The sequence below is a fragment of the Falco cherrug genome, chromosome 4 (assembly GCF_023634085.1).
Source record: "Falco cherrug isolate bFalChe1 chromosome 4, bFalChe1.pri, whole genome shotgun sequence".
Classification (NCBI taxonomy): Eukaryota; Metazoa; Chordata; class Aves; order Falconiformes; family Falconidae; genus Falco; species Falco cherrug.
The window spans coordinates 57,815,578-57,833,005 of NC_073700.1; the positions used below are offsets into that span (position 1 = coordinate 57,815,578).

The window sequence follows — 17,428 nt, forward strand, 5'->3', positions numbered from 1 at the left end:
TTTTAAATGACATTTTTTATTTCTTAGCAAGTCTACGCTTGATCTGGATAAATCCACTCCATCCTGACAGCGTTCTTAGTTACAAGTCCACACGAACAGTCTGTAGCGCAGGTGTATGCGGGCCCCCTACTTGGGACACATCTGCACACCCTTTACTCCATGACTTTTAGCGGTTACAGAGGAAAAAGACAGTGCAGGTTGTCTGACTGAAAACCCCAAGCCTCCCCTTCCAAATCAAAGGTGTTGCTTGTGCCTCCTTCCCACGAACGTGCACAAGGCACGCTCAGCCACTCGGCCAGCTTGGAGTTCTAGTAGCAAAAATGGTTGGAATCACTCGCAAACAACTTCCCAGGCAACAGTCAAACAATCCACTGGCTCCACGGATCTCATGCCTCCTCTTAAGGTCAGCAGGTGAACATTTTTCACAAAAAAAAAAGTTGATACTGTGTAATCAACAAAAAATTATAAACAGAACATTTAAGGTTTGCAGCTATTTTATTTACAAGTATACATTTAACACAAAGAAACACTGATATCCAAGCCTAGTTAATAGTAGTGTAACAATATGCATCATTTTGATGATTATTCTAACCAACAAACTACACTGAAAAATTAATGCCAGTAAAATTCTTGGTCATAATATTAAGAAATACAATATATAAATTGAAAATATGATTGCTTAAAATTTGAAAATGGAAGTGAAGCCATTTGCACAGGAGTCAGAGTTTAACATAATCTGAAGGGAAAGGCTCCAAACCAATTGTTTATCTTTCAGGTTAACAGAAGAAAAAAAAAATAAAAAAAAAGAAGCATAGTTTATCCTTAAAGATAATGGGCAGTTTTGCTTCTTCAGGTAGAATGTATTCCCAGTGTTTTCAGGTTTTGCAGTGGAATTACATTACTGAGCATGAAGACTTCCCTTGTGAAGCTGCCCCATCGATTTTTTCCGCCTCCAAAATTATCCTCTTAAAAACATCAACGGCAGTCTGCAAAGAGAGTACAACGTTAGTAGGTAAGGAGAAACTGCCCACTTACTGAAAAAATAACTTTAAAAAAGTTAACAGTTTTACTGGCTACACTAGCAGATAAATGCGCAGCCAATGCTTATTTTCCAAAATCAAAGAAGGAAAATACAGTAATTTCAGTTTGGAACACAACATTTTGGAAGAGAAGTGTAAAATCCTATTCCACAGCAATTCTCAAATACTTTCTGTCACTGCAGGAAGGGCAGGTATAAACCGAGCCATACTCACAACAAAGCCAGTAACTATAGTTCAGCTTTATTTTAGATAGTAAGCTTGCACCGAGTGACTGAGAGCACTGAAGATCTTGACACTTCCCTGCTACAGAGAATAAATTAATTAGTTCTAAGTAACCTTTAGGATTCCAAGTTAATTACAGGAGGCAGCAGATTTTTCAGCCATAAACACTGACTTTGCACAGCCCACCATGAGGGTAACTTCAGTATTCTTGATTTTCTCATCTTACCTGTAAGTAAGACCAGTATTAGGCATTGTGCGACACCGCAAGGGGAAAACATGAGCCAAATTAGCCATTGTCTAATATTAAGCAATATCCTTTGATAAAGTCCTTCTGAGAGAAAGGGATTTTACATTTTAAACAGCTTGAACTATAGGATAACCACTGCCAACACCGTCAGACTCACACAAACATCCTAGCTTACTGTATGGAACGTATAGGATTATAAAGAGTCCCTCTGCAAAATCATGAGCTACACGTGTTATGGATCCCTTCACTCCTTCAGAGGGAAGGCAGCAGGTACTCTCAGAGTAGCAGCCACTCATTCTGCTGTTAACTCTGCTTCTGCTTGGTCTACACCAGGTCTCCTCCCTCCACAGCGAGCACGAAGCAGGCTGGTGAGAAGGCTCTCCCCTGCTACAGCTCCCCCGAACACTAAGAAAGGGTGTCAGGTAACTCGAGTGATTCAGGAGATTTTACGGAAGATTTCGATTAAGTGCAGTTAGGGTTTTGGTGGGTTTTGTTTGTTTGTTAAGGATACTGAAAGAGCGGGAGAGTAAGGCGTCTGGGACAACATCATGAACGCTACTTGTAGTAAATACTTTACACTATTAACCTGCTATTTTCAGAATTCACTCAGTTTTAAGGGTTTCAAAATTGTACACTAGCTTCCAACATAATACCCAGAAACTACAGCGTGCAGCATCCGAGACTGCCTAGAAGTAATTTAAGAAGAATAAATCTATACTACAGTTGAGGACCACTCAAAAGTGCTTTTCTTCTCTACAGTATTGTCAAGCTGAAGATTCACCATATGATCGGTACTTCAGCGTGTGAATCTTCAACTTGGAAGTGGTCTCCTATCTTCTGAGACATGCCATTTTAAGTTTATCTAACCTCTAGCCACCCATTCATAAATTCCAAGCATGTGCTCCTTAAGAATGAAAGTATATTCATTATATAAAAGCAGTCACATTATGAAAGAAGATAAAAAGGGTTGGTGGTTGTTTTGGGGTTTTTTTTTGTTGTTTTTTTTTTTTTTTTTTTTTTTTTTAATCAGCAGGCTGAAGAGCACCCTGTGATTTATGACGATGTGTTCTGACCTTCTTCTGCCTCCACAAGGTGTAATTCTTAATTGGATCACTTCCAAACTAATCCCATTAACTAAGTAGCCCCATAACAATATGAAAGCAATCTTAACAAGATTAGACTGAATTTTAAAGTTTCCCATTATTTATACCATTTGTGCACAGTACTATCTCTGCAACTATTTAAAATACTTCATCAGCTGGAAATGAGTATTCCTCCACATAATGGAGTTTCCCTGCAATCCCAACAGAATCTGACAGAAGTGACTCATTAGTCCAGTAATGATATAACACATATGCTGGGTAAATTAGACTCTAGGAGAACCACGGTCAAGACTGCAGTTGCTATCAAACTGGTTCCACTAATGAAGAGTTTCTTTTAATCAAAACTTGGCAATATACTGATTTATAAATTCACTGCATCTGTGTTTCCGTAGAGTTGAAATTTTCAATGGTTTCATTTCAACACACAAGTTCTTTATACCCCTGCTTCAAAGCACCCATTAAAAAACCTCCACAACTTCTGTCACCCAAGAAGCTGTATATTCTCTGTCAAAGACGTGCTGCTTGAAACACAAAGATGTAGGAGTTCACAGGGCTTGTTAATTCATTTCACAGAAAATATGTATTCACTGAGAAGGTTTAATCACTGTCCTACAGTTAACACTTAGGAGGGTGTAATTCAGCCCAAATATGCTGAAGAATTTTAGAATGAGCTTTTGAACAGCGCAGGAAGCTGTGTTTTGTGGCAAGGAATAAAGAACGCAGCCAGACTTCATATGCATCTGTCTCCATGTGGCCCTATCACAGAACGTGGGTCACACCTAGCCTACAGAAGACCATCTGGCTCTTTTTGCTACCTTTCTCCTCTGAGGAAACAAAATAGAGGCCAGCCTGGGCAATGCACGGTGCCTAGGGAGCTCAGCACCATGCAAAAGACTCCAGAGGCTCAACTGCTTCTGCAGATGTGCCCCTTGGTGTGAGCAGGACAGACAGCTCGCGAGGTGCAGCTCTCTGCGGGGAGAGAACACACGGCCAGGAGCCCGCCCAGGAAGATGCAAACACCCAAATCCAGCCCACAGGCACCGGAGCCATCCTTCGGTATGCTGTATTTTTCAATTATCCAACAGTTTTACTACTTCAAAGAGGAAACTCTCAACTGCTCACACTACCTGCTAGTGTATCTTGGCACAGAACTGGGCAAAGGAACTTGAGCAGTCAGGTAAAGGAAGAGCGGTTCCCCCCCATCCTCTGCCAGTCCAAACACGCTCACCCAGATAAACATGTCAGATCCCTGGATCCCAAACCACTCTGAAGCATTTACCGAGCACTGCATCTCCTGAACTTGAAGATCAAATTGCTCTTTAAAAAGATATAAAGCAATTGCTTCTTAAGAGAGCTCCGTTTTGGCAAGAAGTAGGTTTTTTGCTACTTCCCATCTCCATCTAAAACAAGTTTATCTACTGGATTTGGTGCAAGGGAATGAACACAATTTGGCTGCTCGTTACTCCCTAAATTCTTCCAGTAAAAGCTGGCTCCCAGCTTCAACTGGCTTTAAGACCAATTTGGATTCTTGTTGTATTTCAGTTAACACATTATTGTACTGGGATTAGGATGAGGCACTATGCTATGGCTTAGGTTAAACAAAGCGGGGAGCTCCACAAGAGAGGCTCAAAGCTCCTGAAGTTTGCCAAAGCAGTTCAACATAGCTGGTAATAATTAAGCAGCTTGAGAAGATATGACAATAGCCCATGAGAAATCTAAAAGAGGTCTTCTCCATTAAGTCTCAGAATTGCCTTCTCAAAGCCCAGGGATTCCCCTAGCTGATATGCAGGTTCCTCTGAAAGTCCTACCAGGTCACCCTTGTCTGGAGGAGCTGACACACAGCCTCAGACATATGTGACCTTGACAACTCTTGCCAGCCACTACCATTTACCATCACTGCAGTTTTGATCTTTTCCTCTCTCACTTTCCATCTATTCAAAGTCATAGCATTTCTGGAACACGCTATCTTTTGTTAACTCCTGGAAGAACAGGTCTAGTTTGCTGAAGCTAATCTATAGAACTGTTTTAGTTGCCCAGTATAGTAGGACTAATGCTCCTAGGACTCTCACAGATGCACCAAAAAGGAGTTGGTTTTTTTTTTTTTTCTGCCAAAGCAGGGAGAAAAGTCAATGCTCTCCCACCCCCTTGTAGGGGGAAAGGAGCCTTTGCTATCAGAACACATTATGGGGAATATCTTCTCTGGTTCCAGCAGTGCAAACAGCGTCGTTATAGAGGACAGACCACACAGCTGATCAAGTTTGGTCTAAACCCTATAGCAAGGGGACCTACTCTCCTCACTGCTGCAAAGAACATCACATACCAAACCAATTTCAGACTAGGATAGTAGAAATTATCATACTTTTGCTCCACATCCATCAAACACAGATGGCTAGGTTTCAGAAAGGATTAAGAGACTTTCTCCCAGTCAGGAAGGTTTGACTTCTCTGCTGAGGTTTTTAAACTCTGAATTCCCAATCCAGTCCAGCTCATCCCCTTTAGCATCAAACTAGCTTTCTGTAAAGCAAACAGAACCTGAACCAGTTTTGGAAGTTTACACTTAATCTTGCTAAGCAAGTTACATTTGCTGTACCAAGACAGTACAGGTGATTTGGATGAACATCCAAGCAAAAAGTGCCAACAGACTTCTTTTTCCAGTAATGTTGACTTATGCAAGGTGAACATTCAGTACCGACAGAATGACAACACACCCCATTACTAAGTTCAAAATAAACCCTTCTTCCCCTCAAACCAGACAGTTTCAGAATAGAAGATAACCTGTCTTGACAGAGGTCTACGTATCAGCTGTTTTGATCCTGCCAAATTAGGATTTGCAGGAAAAAAATGCACGAGTTCAGAACCATCTCTGACCTAACTCATAGTAAGGGATGCTACAAGGCCTGGTGTCTCCTCTTCCCCCCAGCACCTCACAGCTCTAGACTTCACACTTTGCTCTCCAAGCTCAATCCTCCACCTCTTCAGAGGCAAGTGTTCCTCTGCAACTGTTTCTGAGAAGACGGAAGCAGCTGCCCAGTTTTGGGTTCCTTCACACTTTCTTCTATACATCCCAAGCCTCCAAAGGAAGCACGCCAGAAATCCTGAAAGATGGTCACATGCTGTGGGCACCCATCTCAGAAGTGACACACGATCTCCCAAACTTCTGAAGCCAGACAAATTTACCGAGCATATTATGCAAGAGGCACGAAGGAGGAATTGTGTTCAAACACCTGTTTCTAACAACCCGTGTCTAAATTCAGAGGGTCAGAACTTACAACAACCAATTCTGACAAGGTTAATGCAAGTCTTAGCCAGAAACAGAAGTACTGATAAACTAACTCACAGTGTTCCCTATCTGCAGGAAAAAAAAAATAAATCTTTCTCTAAGGGAAAAATCCAGCTTTACTCAAGTAACTCATAGAATTGGCTACAACAGACATTGGACAAAAGCTGCTTGTTTTGCTTCTGGGTACAGGGGAGAAGGAAAGAAAGGCTGCTTAAACAGGTCCTGTCCTAGCTACAGGATTGCCCTTTCGATTGTGCTGAAGTTATCAAGGAGGCCAGGGATGCGATATGCTAGGTTAAATGTGAGACAATGTTAAGTGTTTCTTCTGCATAAGGACTGATTTGGTTAGAAGCAGCCCGACAATGTCGCTATCATATATGCCTGTATTTTCAAAAAGCAAAAACTTCAATGATGTTGAAATTTCTAAGCGAAAAAAAATTAGAAAAAAAAAGAAAAAAAGACATCTCCGCCGTAATTTGCAGCAGTTATCTGTTACTTCAAGCCCAAACTAGAAGGCTCTTACAGCTTAGGTATGTAAGGTGTCAAACCAATGACAAAGTATTATTAACAGCCACAAGAACAAAATCAAATACCAGAAGATATTTAGGAGGCATTTTCAAGCAAGTCAGTTAAAGCAATCAAGACAAAGGTGTTATTTAACACGTAATTATAAACACTTTCTTCCTGTGACAGGGAACCAACAAGTGTGAGTGTGTGTGGATTGTATCCCATCAGATTAAGCAACTTGACTGTAGCTGTATCACAGTAATGTTTGAGAGCCTCTGCTGTATTCTAACATTTTCCTGTTGCCCCACCACCCCTCCCACCTTCCCCTCTGGTCTCACAGGATGATTATTTCCCACATTAGAGAGACTGAGCCTTGCCTAGCACCTTGAAACACAAGGTTCGTACCCTTGTACCAACTCACTCCTCTGCAGCTGTGATGACCTCTTATTTAAGGTAACCGCAGTAGATCACAGATACTGTTCCACCTGCCACGTGGATCTGAGTTTTAGTTTGTCACTAAGTGTTCTGCTATGTGCAGTGAAGCTTAACTTTCAGTTCTTCACTTCCTCCTTCCATTTACAGTTGCATGGAAAAACTTCTATACATAGACCTGAATGCTGAGAGCCATTTTGTTTCCAACCATCTACAAAAAAAAATCTGTAGAGTACATGCAAATATTTTAGCTTCCTTTATTAAGTGAAACTATGAGTCATTCCATTATATTGCTATTTGAATAAAGTGACACTTAAATCCATTACCTGATTTTCTTTAGCAGAAGATTCCAAGAAAGCTGCATTCCAGGACTCTGCTAAAGCTTTCCCTTCTTCATAGCTGATCACCCTGACCAGAGAAAAAAACCAAATCTTTATAACTTGCAAAAGAATTGGAATTTGATACATCAGAAAAGACCTCTGAGTACCGAAACACATAAATGCATGTAATAGGAATGTTTTAGTGAAGTCTGATCCAGAGCATTTGCTTTTGGCTGCTGTATAAAACGCTACTGGGCCAGGTGAAACTGCTATGCAACCCAGAAGAGCAGCTGTCTCAAAGTCTTGCTTTGTTTTCATAAATACCAGATCATACTACAGATTAACAGAAGTGTATTCTTCACAATTGTAACTTTTTTTGGAAAAAAAAACCACACAAAACCCCCCCCCCCAAAACCCCGTCAGCGACACACCAACCCAACAAAACCTGAAGTGTTAAATGACTGCCCTTGGAATCTTACAGCGGAAGTCAACATTACAACAAAAGTTCATAGCTCCTAGTTCACATTCTGGACAATTCCTTTGCCAGTACCTTACTTTAACCTACAACTTGATTTTAGTTATGGAAAGCCAGGAAGAAAACTAGCGCATTGCAGCCACAGGAATGCCGGCTGCTGTCTTGCTTTTCACACATACTGGAGTTCACATACCGTTCCATATGCAGGTCTTTTTTATTTCCAACCAGCATAATGGGTATTCTGTGAAAGAAAGTTCAGAACTTCAGAACAGTTACAGTATACTGAACAAAGTACTAGTAACATGCCTGCAATGAAATGAGATGAAAGTGTCACTACTTACTGGACTTTTCCCACCATATCCAATAACTTGCCATGGATAACTTTTATCACTTCAAAACTGCAAAATAAAGGGATGAAGTCACACATGCACTCCAATGTTTATCCTTAATACCCAATACACAAGCAATTAAATGCATATGTAGGTTGCTGTGTTTAAAATATACTCTACGTACAGTGGCAGAACTACAAAGATGCTGAAAATCTTACCCATTTGCGTACAAAAGACAAAATGGTCCCAGAAGCAGCAAAGACTAGCCTACTATCTACCTTTACAGCCTCCCCGGTTATGATATTTGCAGAAATAAATAACATTACCCAGGCCCAATGCACCTAACAGAATCACTAAAAGCCCCTCCCACCTCTCATCTTGTTTGTAGCTGCAGTAAGAAATTTATCTGCTTGAGTCCAACAATTCTGGATGAGCATGTCAAATTAAAGCGGTTTCAAAGAAAAATATTTAGTTAAGCAAGCTCCATCTTGAAAGAACACATAAACTTTTAAGAACACTTAGTTCATAGAATTCTTTAGTTTTACTTATGTGAAACCCAAAGAAGCCTAAATTCTAATTTTCTATGGAAAGTGAGTAAACTGATCTGGAAGATAGTATCGAAACAGCAGTTACTCAAGGACTTGTCTGGTCAACTACCATGTATGTGAAGTTTGGAAGAGGGAGGTAAAAAGCAGTAATGTGAAATACCAAGAAGCCCAAAACCTCACTAACAAAGTGCACTGCATTTGACATTTTGTACTTTTGAGAACAAGCTATAAATGGGGTTGAAGAGTTAATGTTGTGCTCCTCTAGTTACATTATGAAAAAAATGCTCATACGTGAAGTGCAAAATTCAAATTCAAGAGAGGCACAGGCTCACAGATGAGAGACACAACTAGACGACAAAAAAAAGTGACCAAAACTTTTCCAACTTCCAAGGCTGTTAGCTACAGGCAGCGTCTTGACTTGCACTGCATTTCAATTAGAACTGAAACTCTTAAAAATAGAGCAGCACTCAAACACACTACCAACTCTGAGCTCTCAAAGAACTGGTGCCTAAAACCACTACTGAAGCTATTTGAATCATTAAAACGTCTCATTTCCAAACAATGAACACTACCACATTTAAGAAGGATTTTCTGTCAAGTAGGTCAATTTGACCACTCCAATAATTTTCGAGACCAAGTAGAACACAATACTTCTCCCATGTTCAGCCAATAGTTTTAGTATATCCTATCAAGAAAATGAGTTCTTTGCAAACAAAAGCGTGACTTACATGGCCCATGTTACTACTAATAACTCAAGTACAATACTACAGATTACATTAAAATGTGGAATCGGAATCAATTAAGGGACTTCAGGGTCACTAAGAGCTTATCCTGAAAAATTTCCAGTGAAATCCTGGTCTTGACACCTTGTTTTGGACTTTTATTCTTAGAATTATTTTAAAAATAAGAATTAAATGGAGCTTGGTTGTGACAAATTTGAGAGGCACTGCTACACACGTAACCCTGCAAACTGAAAGGAGAACAGTACCAAAACCATTCTGCTACAGACCACAAAACTGTTTCTCAGTCTGAAGCAACAGGAAAGATCTAGCGCAATAGCCACAAGATAACTGAATCACTAACACAGTACAATCACAGTTTCCTTTCCACTATTAGGTGTGATGTTTCCAGCACAGCCATGAAGACGCCCTGCCAAGGCACAGCACCCTGGTGAGCCCTCGCCTGAGGTTCCAGCGCACTGTGCTGCAAAGTGTTCTTGTTCAATTTGGGCTCTTCATTCCCTAGTTCTGTGTACCTATCTGCTTGCCTAGGATAGTTCATGAGCTCTGTTTTCAGTAAAAATACTACAAGTAAACAACTGATCTTTGTTAACAGATCAAGGAGGAAACCAAAAAGAGAAGTGCTATTTAAACTCAAACACAATTCTGACACAGGAACAAGTTGCTAAGATCTGCCAAGGAATGAAACTGGCTTGACCAGATCAATTAAATGTTGTAGAAAGCTTTTCAAATTAGTAAGGCTAGAATGATCAGGGACATGCTTTAAGACAGATACTGACCAATCCAGAAAGAGCATCATCACATCAAGTCATGCAACAGCAAGAGATTTGGAGACCACAAAAGGTCCTTTGACTTCTGTCAAGGAAACCAGGTTACAGCAAACAGCTCAACGTGTGAAATACAACAACAAAAAAGTACTAGCTGTCAGATAAACGTGTTACACAAAATCATGGAATCTAGCAAGGTATAAAATTGGAATTTAATTAAGGTTAACTAGAACAAAAGCCTTCCAGTAACCTTGCTGCTGAGAACCTGGGAATATGAGAAATGTAGGGCATTAGCTTTTACTCCAGTCCCATTTAAACTTCCCACTGGAGGTTAGCAGGGAAGACGTTAATTTTAAAAGGGCACTTCTATCAAGTTTGCTGTCAAAGCTCTCACCCCTGTTGAATCGATATGCAGATCAATACACACACTTTGACAGAAGTCAAGACAGATGGTGACTGCAATCTGATTGCCTAGGCAAGTCATCTAAGCTACCAGACCATTGTGGAAGATCTTCCCTCTTGCCTAAACAGGGTCTTGATACAGAACATAAGGAAGTGAACAAGACAGGATGATGGATTTTTTCTTTTTAATTTAAATTTATCAAGGAAGAAAGAAAAAAACTGAAATAAATTGATCAAACTAAAATACTGACTACCTGTAGTCTTAAAAAAGACTACCTGAAGTCTTAACCTATCTTGTTCCGTTAGTATTTTCACCAACTGAACTAACTGATTGACCATTACAAGAGAAAACAGATTTTCATTTCTTCATCTGTGCTGCTAAGCTCAAGACATCATGAGGCAGCAACTGGAGTAGCTGAAAAAGAACATGTCCTTTAGCGGCCAACCAGGGAACAGGACAAGCTGCAGAAGCCTCCAAGTGATCTAAGTTGATTTAAATCAAAGATATTTTTGTCCTCACAGTACCACCGATCAATGAACATTTTTCTATTCATTTTAGGAGTGGAGGATTGTCTACTTCAGGCTGAGAATACTAACTCCTATTTCATGTAAGTTACTCAGCACCAAACACTGAACCTCTGATTAAAAAAAAAAAGTTAGGTAGTTTAGTATCTCTAGAGACACATGAATGCCTAGTACCTGTTGCATTTCCTCTGTATCACATGTGCTTACCCTTCACTACTTCAGAACTACAGATGAAAACCAAGAATGAAGGACTCTGGAAAATCTGTTCAGCATTAAAGACCTTGCAAGCAACGGAAACTTATAACCAGACTGTAACCTTTTTAATTTGAGAAGCACAGAAGAGCCAACAGGCAAGTTGTTTTATCTCTCTTTTATGACTGTCTATTAAAGAGCACTTGAGATGACCAGTTTGGTCTGATTAGAGGAAAAGACATGGAACACTTCATCACTCGTAAAAAGCTGGTCAGCTTCCTTGCAAGTAGAAGGGATGCAACAATTTCTCTTCCACTTGATGAGAGTGAAAGGTCTATGGTCCTAATCATTTTACACAAACAAATCTAAGAAAATAGGATTGTTTTCGCTGCCATAACAAAGACGTTGCATAACATTAGAAAATTAAGATCTATTCAATATAGGCCGGTATCTGAACTAAGCAAGATGACCAGAAACAGGGGCAAAATAACCAAAGACTACAAAGCCTTACAAAGGCTGAGATGTGTCTTGCAACGTAAATTACTTCAGTTCCGATGGACCCTGTCCTCATGTCAGAATGGACAGCAAGGACAAAATAAGATACTCTAGGGGAAATTTTCAAGTAAGATTATTTGCTGCAATATGTGAAGAGTGAGTCTGCAGGCAAAAAGTCGTATATTGCTATTTATACAAAAGTTTCTGATAGTCAACCAGAACAATTCAAGACAAGTGTCAAAGAAATCTCAGTACCGTAATGAGCTACAAGGCTGAGGGACCGATCTAGCAACTAATTGGGTACTTCACATAAATGTACAGTGCCCTTTAGGGTCACATTTAGGTCTGCCTCTGTAGCTGATGCTGGAGTAATGAACTCTACTTATTCCTGAAATCATTCCCTGTACTTTCACTTACACCTCAAAACAACGTAGCTCAGCACTGTCTCATTTCTTACATGGTACCTTGCATATTAGTCTGCAAACTGCCTGCGACACTTGGATCTGAGGGGAAATATCTGAAAAAACATTACTTTTAATTTCCACTACACTTCTAAGGGAAAGAGAGATTAAATGAAATAAAACACATGTAAAGAAAATATAACATGGCAGGACCTGAACCCAGAATATAGCTGGTTAATATCTGAACCAGAAGAAGACAACAGATTGTTACCTTTTTATTGACGTGACTGAATAAACAAGAATGTAGCCATTGATGTCTATGGAGTACGTCTGAGGAAATATGGAGTATTCATCCTGTAGAAGGAATATTGCATTTAAAATTACTTATGGTCACAGTCCAGAACTTAGTAATAGCAGATCACCATCAGATAAGCTGGTCATATTTCTAAGACACAAGGTGCAGAGCCATTTTGTATTGCATAGGTAGTACTTGCAGAATTAAGTTTTTTCATCCTAATGTCAGATGCGGCATTGTTACCAAATCAAGAGAAAGCTGAGTCAGTCTGTATACTCTAAAATTTAATCTACAGCTTTTTTGGTTTATTCCCTCTACAACTACAGATCAGCTAAAGCTATTCCCAATCCTCTAATCCTGCTTAATTATCAGTTTGTATTAGTATGAAACATGTACTCTGTCCTACCACTAATTAGCAATTACGCCTCTTATCTTGCTTGTGATGCATTTCAAATTCCTAATTTCAACAGCTGAAGACAGGATCTAGCAGTTTGTAATTTCAAGTGACACTGATAATATCTGAATTACCTAAGGGATCTGTTAGGAAGTGAATAACTGGCTTACTAACTAATGCTTATCAACTACAGATGCACAAAATATAGTTATTAGTTGCTTTATGACAACTAGAATTTTATGTTACATGACAAGTGTTTTGTTTGGGTGTTTTATTTAAACATCAGAAACTTTATCACTGAAATTAATACCCCTGTAGAAAAGCAACTGACCAAATCAGTAAATGACACAGACTGACATAGTGCAGGTGATGCAACAGGAATACTATGAATCAATCTCATGTTAAAAGTCTAAATTGTTCCAACAAATATTCCCAGGAAACATTTCCATTTTGACAAGAGCCATACTTCTTACTGTATGAGTTCTCAAATTTTTAAACCTATGCTTCTTAAGATGCTAATTTTATCTTAGGAACACATAACCTCCCTGTATATTGTCACGACTGAACAGATGGAGCAGTACAATCACGCAGCTTAAATCTAGACAGCCAAAAGGAAACAAACTCCCCTAACTGGGAAACGAGGAAAAACCCTTTATAAATCAGCTTCACAGATTCAGCCAAAAAAGTCTGAAAGAATAACACTTGACAAAAGATGCCCTTAATTGCCTTTATTGCTACAGGCTGAGGGCAGCCCTCCCCCATCCTCACTGAAATGCCAAACTGCCACTTCAGTTGACCGTGTAATCCCTAAGTCAACACCGAAGGGATTTGAGCTAGTCTGCGTTTAAAACAGGTGAAAGTGCAACGCTGTAGTGGTTTGACTTTACCCAGAATTTCTTGGGATTGCCCCAGCTGGAATTTGGTGTTAGGTAAGACTTCCTTTTGCACTCCTCTCCTATGATCTGCACCAAGACTCCTGTTTAACTGAACTACAGAAATTAGATAACCATGAAAGTTAGAGAGGCACGGGACAGAGGAGGAGTACCAAGAAAAGTAAGCGCCATAACCTCAACTGTTTCCAATTCATTACTTAATGTTTAGCTTGCTAGGAGGAAAGGCTGCTATGCTTCCTGGAACTTGTGGGTCAGATTAAGAACTTTGCCAAGCGCTAAAACAACACTGCTACAACTTCTCAAATCATAGTCAAGTTTTCAAACATGTAACAAATATACAGTATGATCCTTGCTGTGCTGTATACACCAGGATTCCCTATGGATCATTAAGCAAGGCAGACTTACAAGAGGAATCTGTCCAAGCCACACCTTCCATAACCCAACATCATCTCTCCCCTCTAACCTTGCGAGCCAGAAAAAGTTCAAGTCATTTGTAGGAAGAATCAAATCTGAAAATAACCACAGGCTGGGAAAGAAGTTATTTTGGTGTAACAGGACTGTATAACATTAAATCAACCCTGAAAATAAACCTGAGCAATAGAAAGGTACATTACTGGTGAAGCTACGCTGCCTTCCCCAGAAGGCCATTTCTTCCTCAAAGAGAAATTTTACTTTTATCACTATGCCACAATTGGAGATGTAAGGCAAGTACACCAACACTGGCATGAACTAAAACCTATGGAGCCTACTCTGCTGCTCACACATCTCAGCCTGTCCACCTCTCAACCTCGCTCTCCTCTGCAGAGCATTCCCCATCAAACAATCTTGCCCCGGAATGTGGGGCAGGTATTGTGTTTTTAATCACTTCAGACACCTCGGGCAGATTTTAAGTGGATACAGTGTTGCTGATTAGCACCACAAGCTGACACCATATAAATACAGCATGGTTATTCTTAAGTCATGCAGCTCACTTCAAAGAAAGCGATCAAACATACTTAAAAGGTTACAACCCTTCTGAATAGTCTCCCAGCTATGAGCAAGCGTCCTGAAGCTTTAAAGCCTTAAGTACTGGCAGCGTATTTTACAACACTAACATTGTTTAACACTACTCATAGTTTGGAAAACCCCAAAGGCATAGTATCAGAAATCACAGAAGGTAAGAACATATAAGCAATAAAACATCTAGGATAAAAACACAGGGGTTTAACAGTCCCTGTATTTAACAGTTTTTTCCTAACACAGAGTCTTTCAGAAGACGGAGCACTCCTGTGCACGGACGTGCAGTGCCAGTTCAGCCAAGCAGCACTATATAATGAACACCTGTACTTTGCAGAGCTACTGACCACGCTACAGGACACGTGTTCACTGTCTCATCCTGCTCCCTGTCATTACGTGAAGGCTCAGCAGGACGCATGAACCATCATGTAAAAATGTAAACAAACTGCAGTAGTTTATTGGTAGTCTGGTAAGTACTACTGATACGCATTTCTGTCTATTCCCCGTGACTATTTCATGGATACAAGTCACAGTAGTGTAGATGGAGCACACAAACAGAAAAAAAAAAAAAAGTCATGGAAAAGTTCTCCATGGTTTATTGAAGTGTATTTTCCACCTAAAGCAAGACGCCTAGCTTAGTCCATAGATAGCCAGAAGCTACTTATGAACTTTTGGTACATCAGAGCTCAAGCAGTTCCTTCTTCACTTTTTTAGACATTTGTTCAATAGGCAGGAAAAACACACCTACAAAAGCCAAAACAAAGCATTTAAATAAACAGTTCAGAAACACTGCTCTTTAGTGACTAAATGACAAGGGAGAATCATTTAAGTTAACCTTCACCTTTGGACGCATGGTCACTACCAACTTAGCGCTACAGGAGTGGGAATACCTGTTGTCTTAAACTCTGAAGAATGTTTCAAAGAAACATAACTTACTTGGCCAGCAGTGTCAACCAGCTGAAGATGATATTCTTGGCCATTTACTGTGATCAGTTTTGTAAAAGCTAGAACAAAAAAGAAATACATAAACATGTCAGAACTACACGCAAGGAAGGGATCAGAAGTCACTCATCTATGCCATCATCAGCCAAGGCACTAAGAAAAGGAACTTTATTTACAGGCTTTAAAGTAGCAATAAAAGGCTAGATCAGGTGGCTGTATTTTTAACTACCGTATTGCAGATAATGAATCTCCTGAAATATGAAATTTCTGAGTTCCATACATTGGATGCACCAGTTTCTCTTTTACTTAAAAGGAAGAGTAAAAAGGCTTTTTACATGCATCTCTAAGAATTCCAGGCAACCATAATTTGTAGTAACACAAGACACTTAAATACAATTAGCATAAAAGCTAAGTTTGAACTTATTATAGGATATTCTCCCAGTTTCCAAGCAGTTCAGCAAGATCAATTTCCCAAATGTAAATATCATGAGGTAAATTATCTCAATTTCAAAACCAACAAAAAAACCCCAACCAACCAAAGCCAACCAAAACTCCCCACACCAAAAGAAAAAAAGAAACCCATCACCTTTGGTGGCTAAAACACACAGAACCTAACTTATGAATATACTGAACCTAAATAATTAAAATTAGCTAGAAGTTCACCATGTTGCTTTCACATTTGCTGTAGCTACCAGCCTATCTAGTCCCCAGTTGGGAAGTACATTCAGTCCCTAAAAGCAATGAGAATTGCTTCTCCTCCTCGGATTCACGAAACGCCAACGCACTGTGAGCTGACGAATCTTACTCAGCGTTTGTATTATGCAACTGCAAAAGCAAACAGTGTCACAGCTCTTGCAGGAATAGTGTACTACCGAGCACTACATGTACCGACCAGAGCACACAAACCTGGCTGCAGAGCCTCACTTTGCCCTTAGTGTTGCATTCAAGACACAGCTACTGGACAGTACCAATATACTGAGTAAAGCTTGTGTTGTCCTCTGGTTGAGGTGGTTTTCCCAAATACTGACAGTCCTAAGAAGCTTCATCTTTCATTGCAGCGATGGGCAGGGCAACAGCTAACACTGCAGTGACCTGTTCACCATACTTTGTCCTAACAGCTGCCCGAAGCTGCGAAGTTGAATGTTCTCAATCACGCTGTGCAGTCTCCTGCCTGCACTGCCTCCTGGGTTTTTTTTACGGGGTCTCATAGAAGCTGATGTTCGTCAGCTTTCCTCCTCCCTGTCGATTGTCGTTGCCATTTCAAGTCTCCACAATGTGAGTATTATCTTGAGTAAGTAGGGTGAACAATCTGAATCTGGAGGTGTCAACCCACCTAGTAAATCAAAGCACCCTTTTTTAAAAAAGGAGCAATTCAAACAGCAAAGCCAAACTAATACAAAGCGTCTAAATTAAGCGTAAAGCATACCTAAAGTTTCCATTACAATACCAACAAATGCAATTTGAAATGGAGCCTCAGAGCGAGAGCTCCTGCCTTACCCTGCCTATCCTCTAAGAAAGCTGCTTTAGCACGCGTGCACGTGAGCTGCGCTCACGTCACTGGATGCTGTTGTCATTGCTGCATAAAATTTTAGGGTTGTGATCCCACAACAACTCTTTGCCGTGGATGAATACTGTGGTGAGGAGAGAGGCAACCATTTGTTTAAACAGATGTTATTGTGCAGCGTTGCCATATACAGTATCGCTGCTTCAAGTCAGAGGGAAAACAGACTCATCTGGAGACATACTGCATTAACAGATACATAAAAAGTAACAGGCTCTGTCTAGTCTCTTGACAGTTCACATACACATCAAAGCACTCCGCAACCAAAGTAGCTTCAAGAGCCTCATGAAATTAATATTTAAAAAGGGACAGAGGGCAGCTT

General features: G+C 40.1%; 1 protein-coding gene across 2 annotated transcripts in view; it reads right to left on the reverse strand.

Annotated features, from left to right (window-relative positions):
• Window positions 1–476: 476 nt before the first annotated feature.
• Window positions 477–17,428, reverse strand: part of RHEB (Ras homolog, mTORC1 binding) — a 42,450-nt gene continuing 25,498 nt past the window's right edge. The window contains exons 3-8 of one of the 2 annotated variants that reach the window (XM_055707425.1): window positions 15,540–15,607; window positions 12,297–12,379; window positions 7,968–8,024; window positions 7,820–7,867; window positions 7,158–7,239; window positions 477–986 (exon numbers count right to left, since the gene is read on the reverse strand). In XM_055707425.1, coding sequence (XP_055563400.1) covers window positions 894–986; window positions 7,158–7,239; window positions 7,820–7,867; window positions 7,968–8,024; window positions 12,297–12,379; window positions 15,540–15,607 — 431 coding nt within the window. In that variant the 3' untranslated portion in view covers window positions 477–893. The remainder of the gene's footprint in view (window positions 987–7,157; window positions 7,240–7,819; window positions 7,868–7,967; window positions 8,025–12,296; window positions 12,380–15,539; window positions 15,608–17,428) is intronic. The other variant, XM_055707426.1, reaches the window with a different exon arrangement.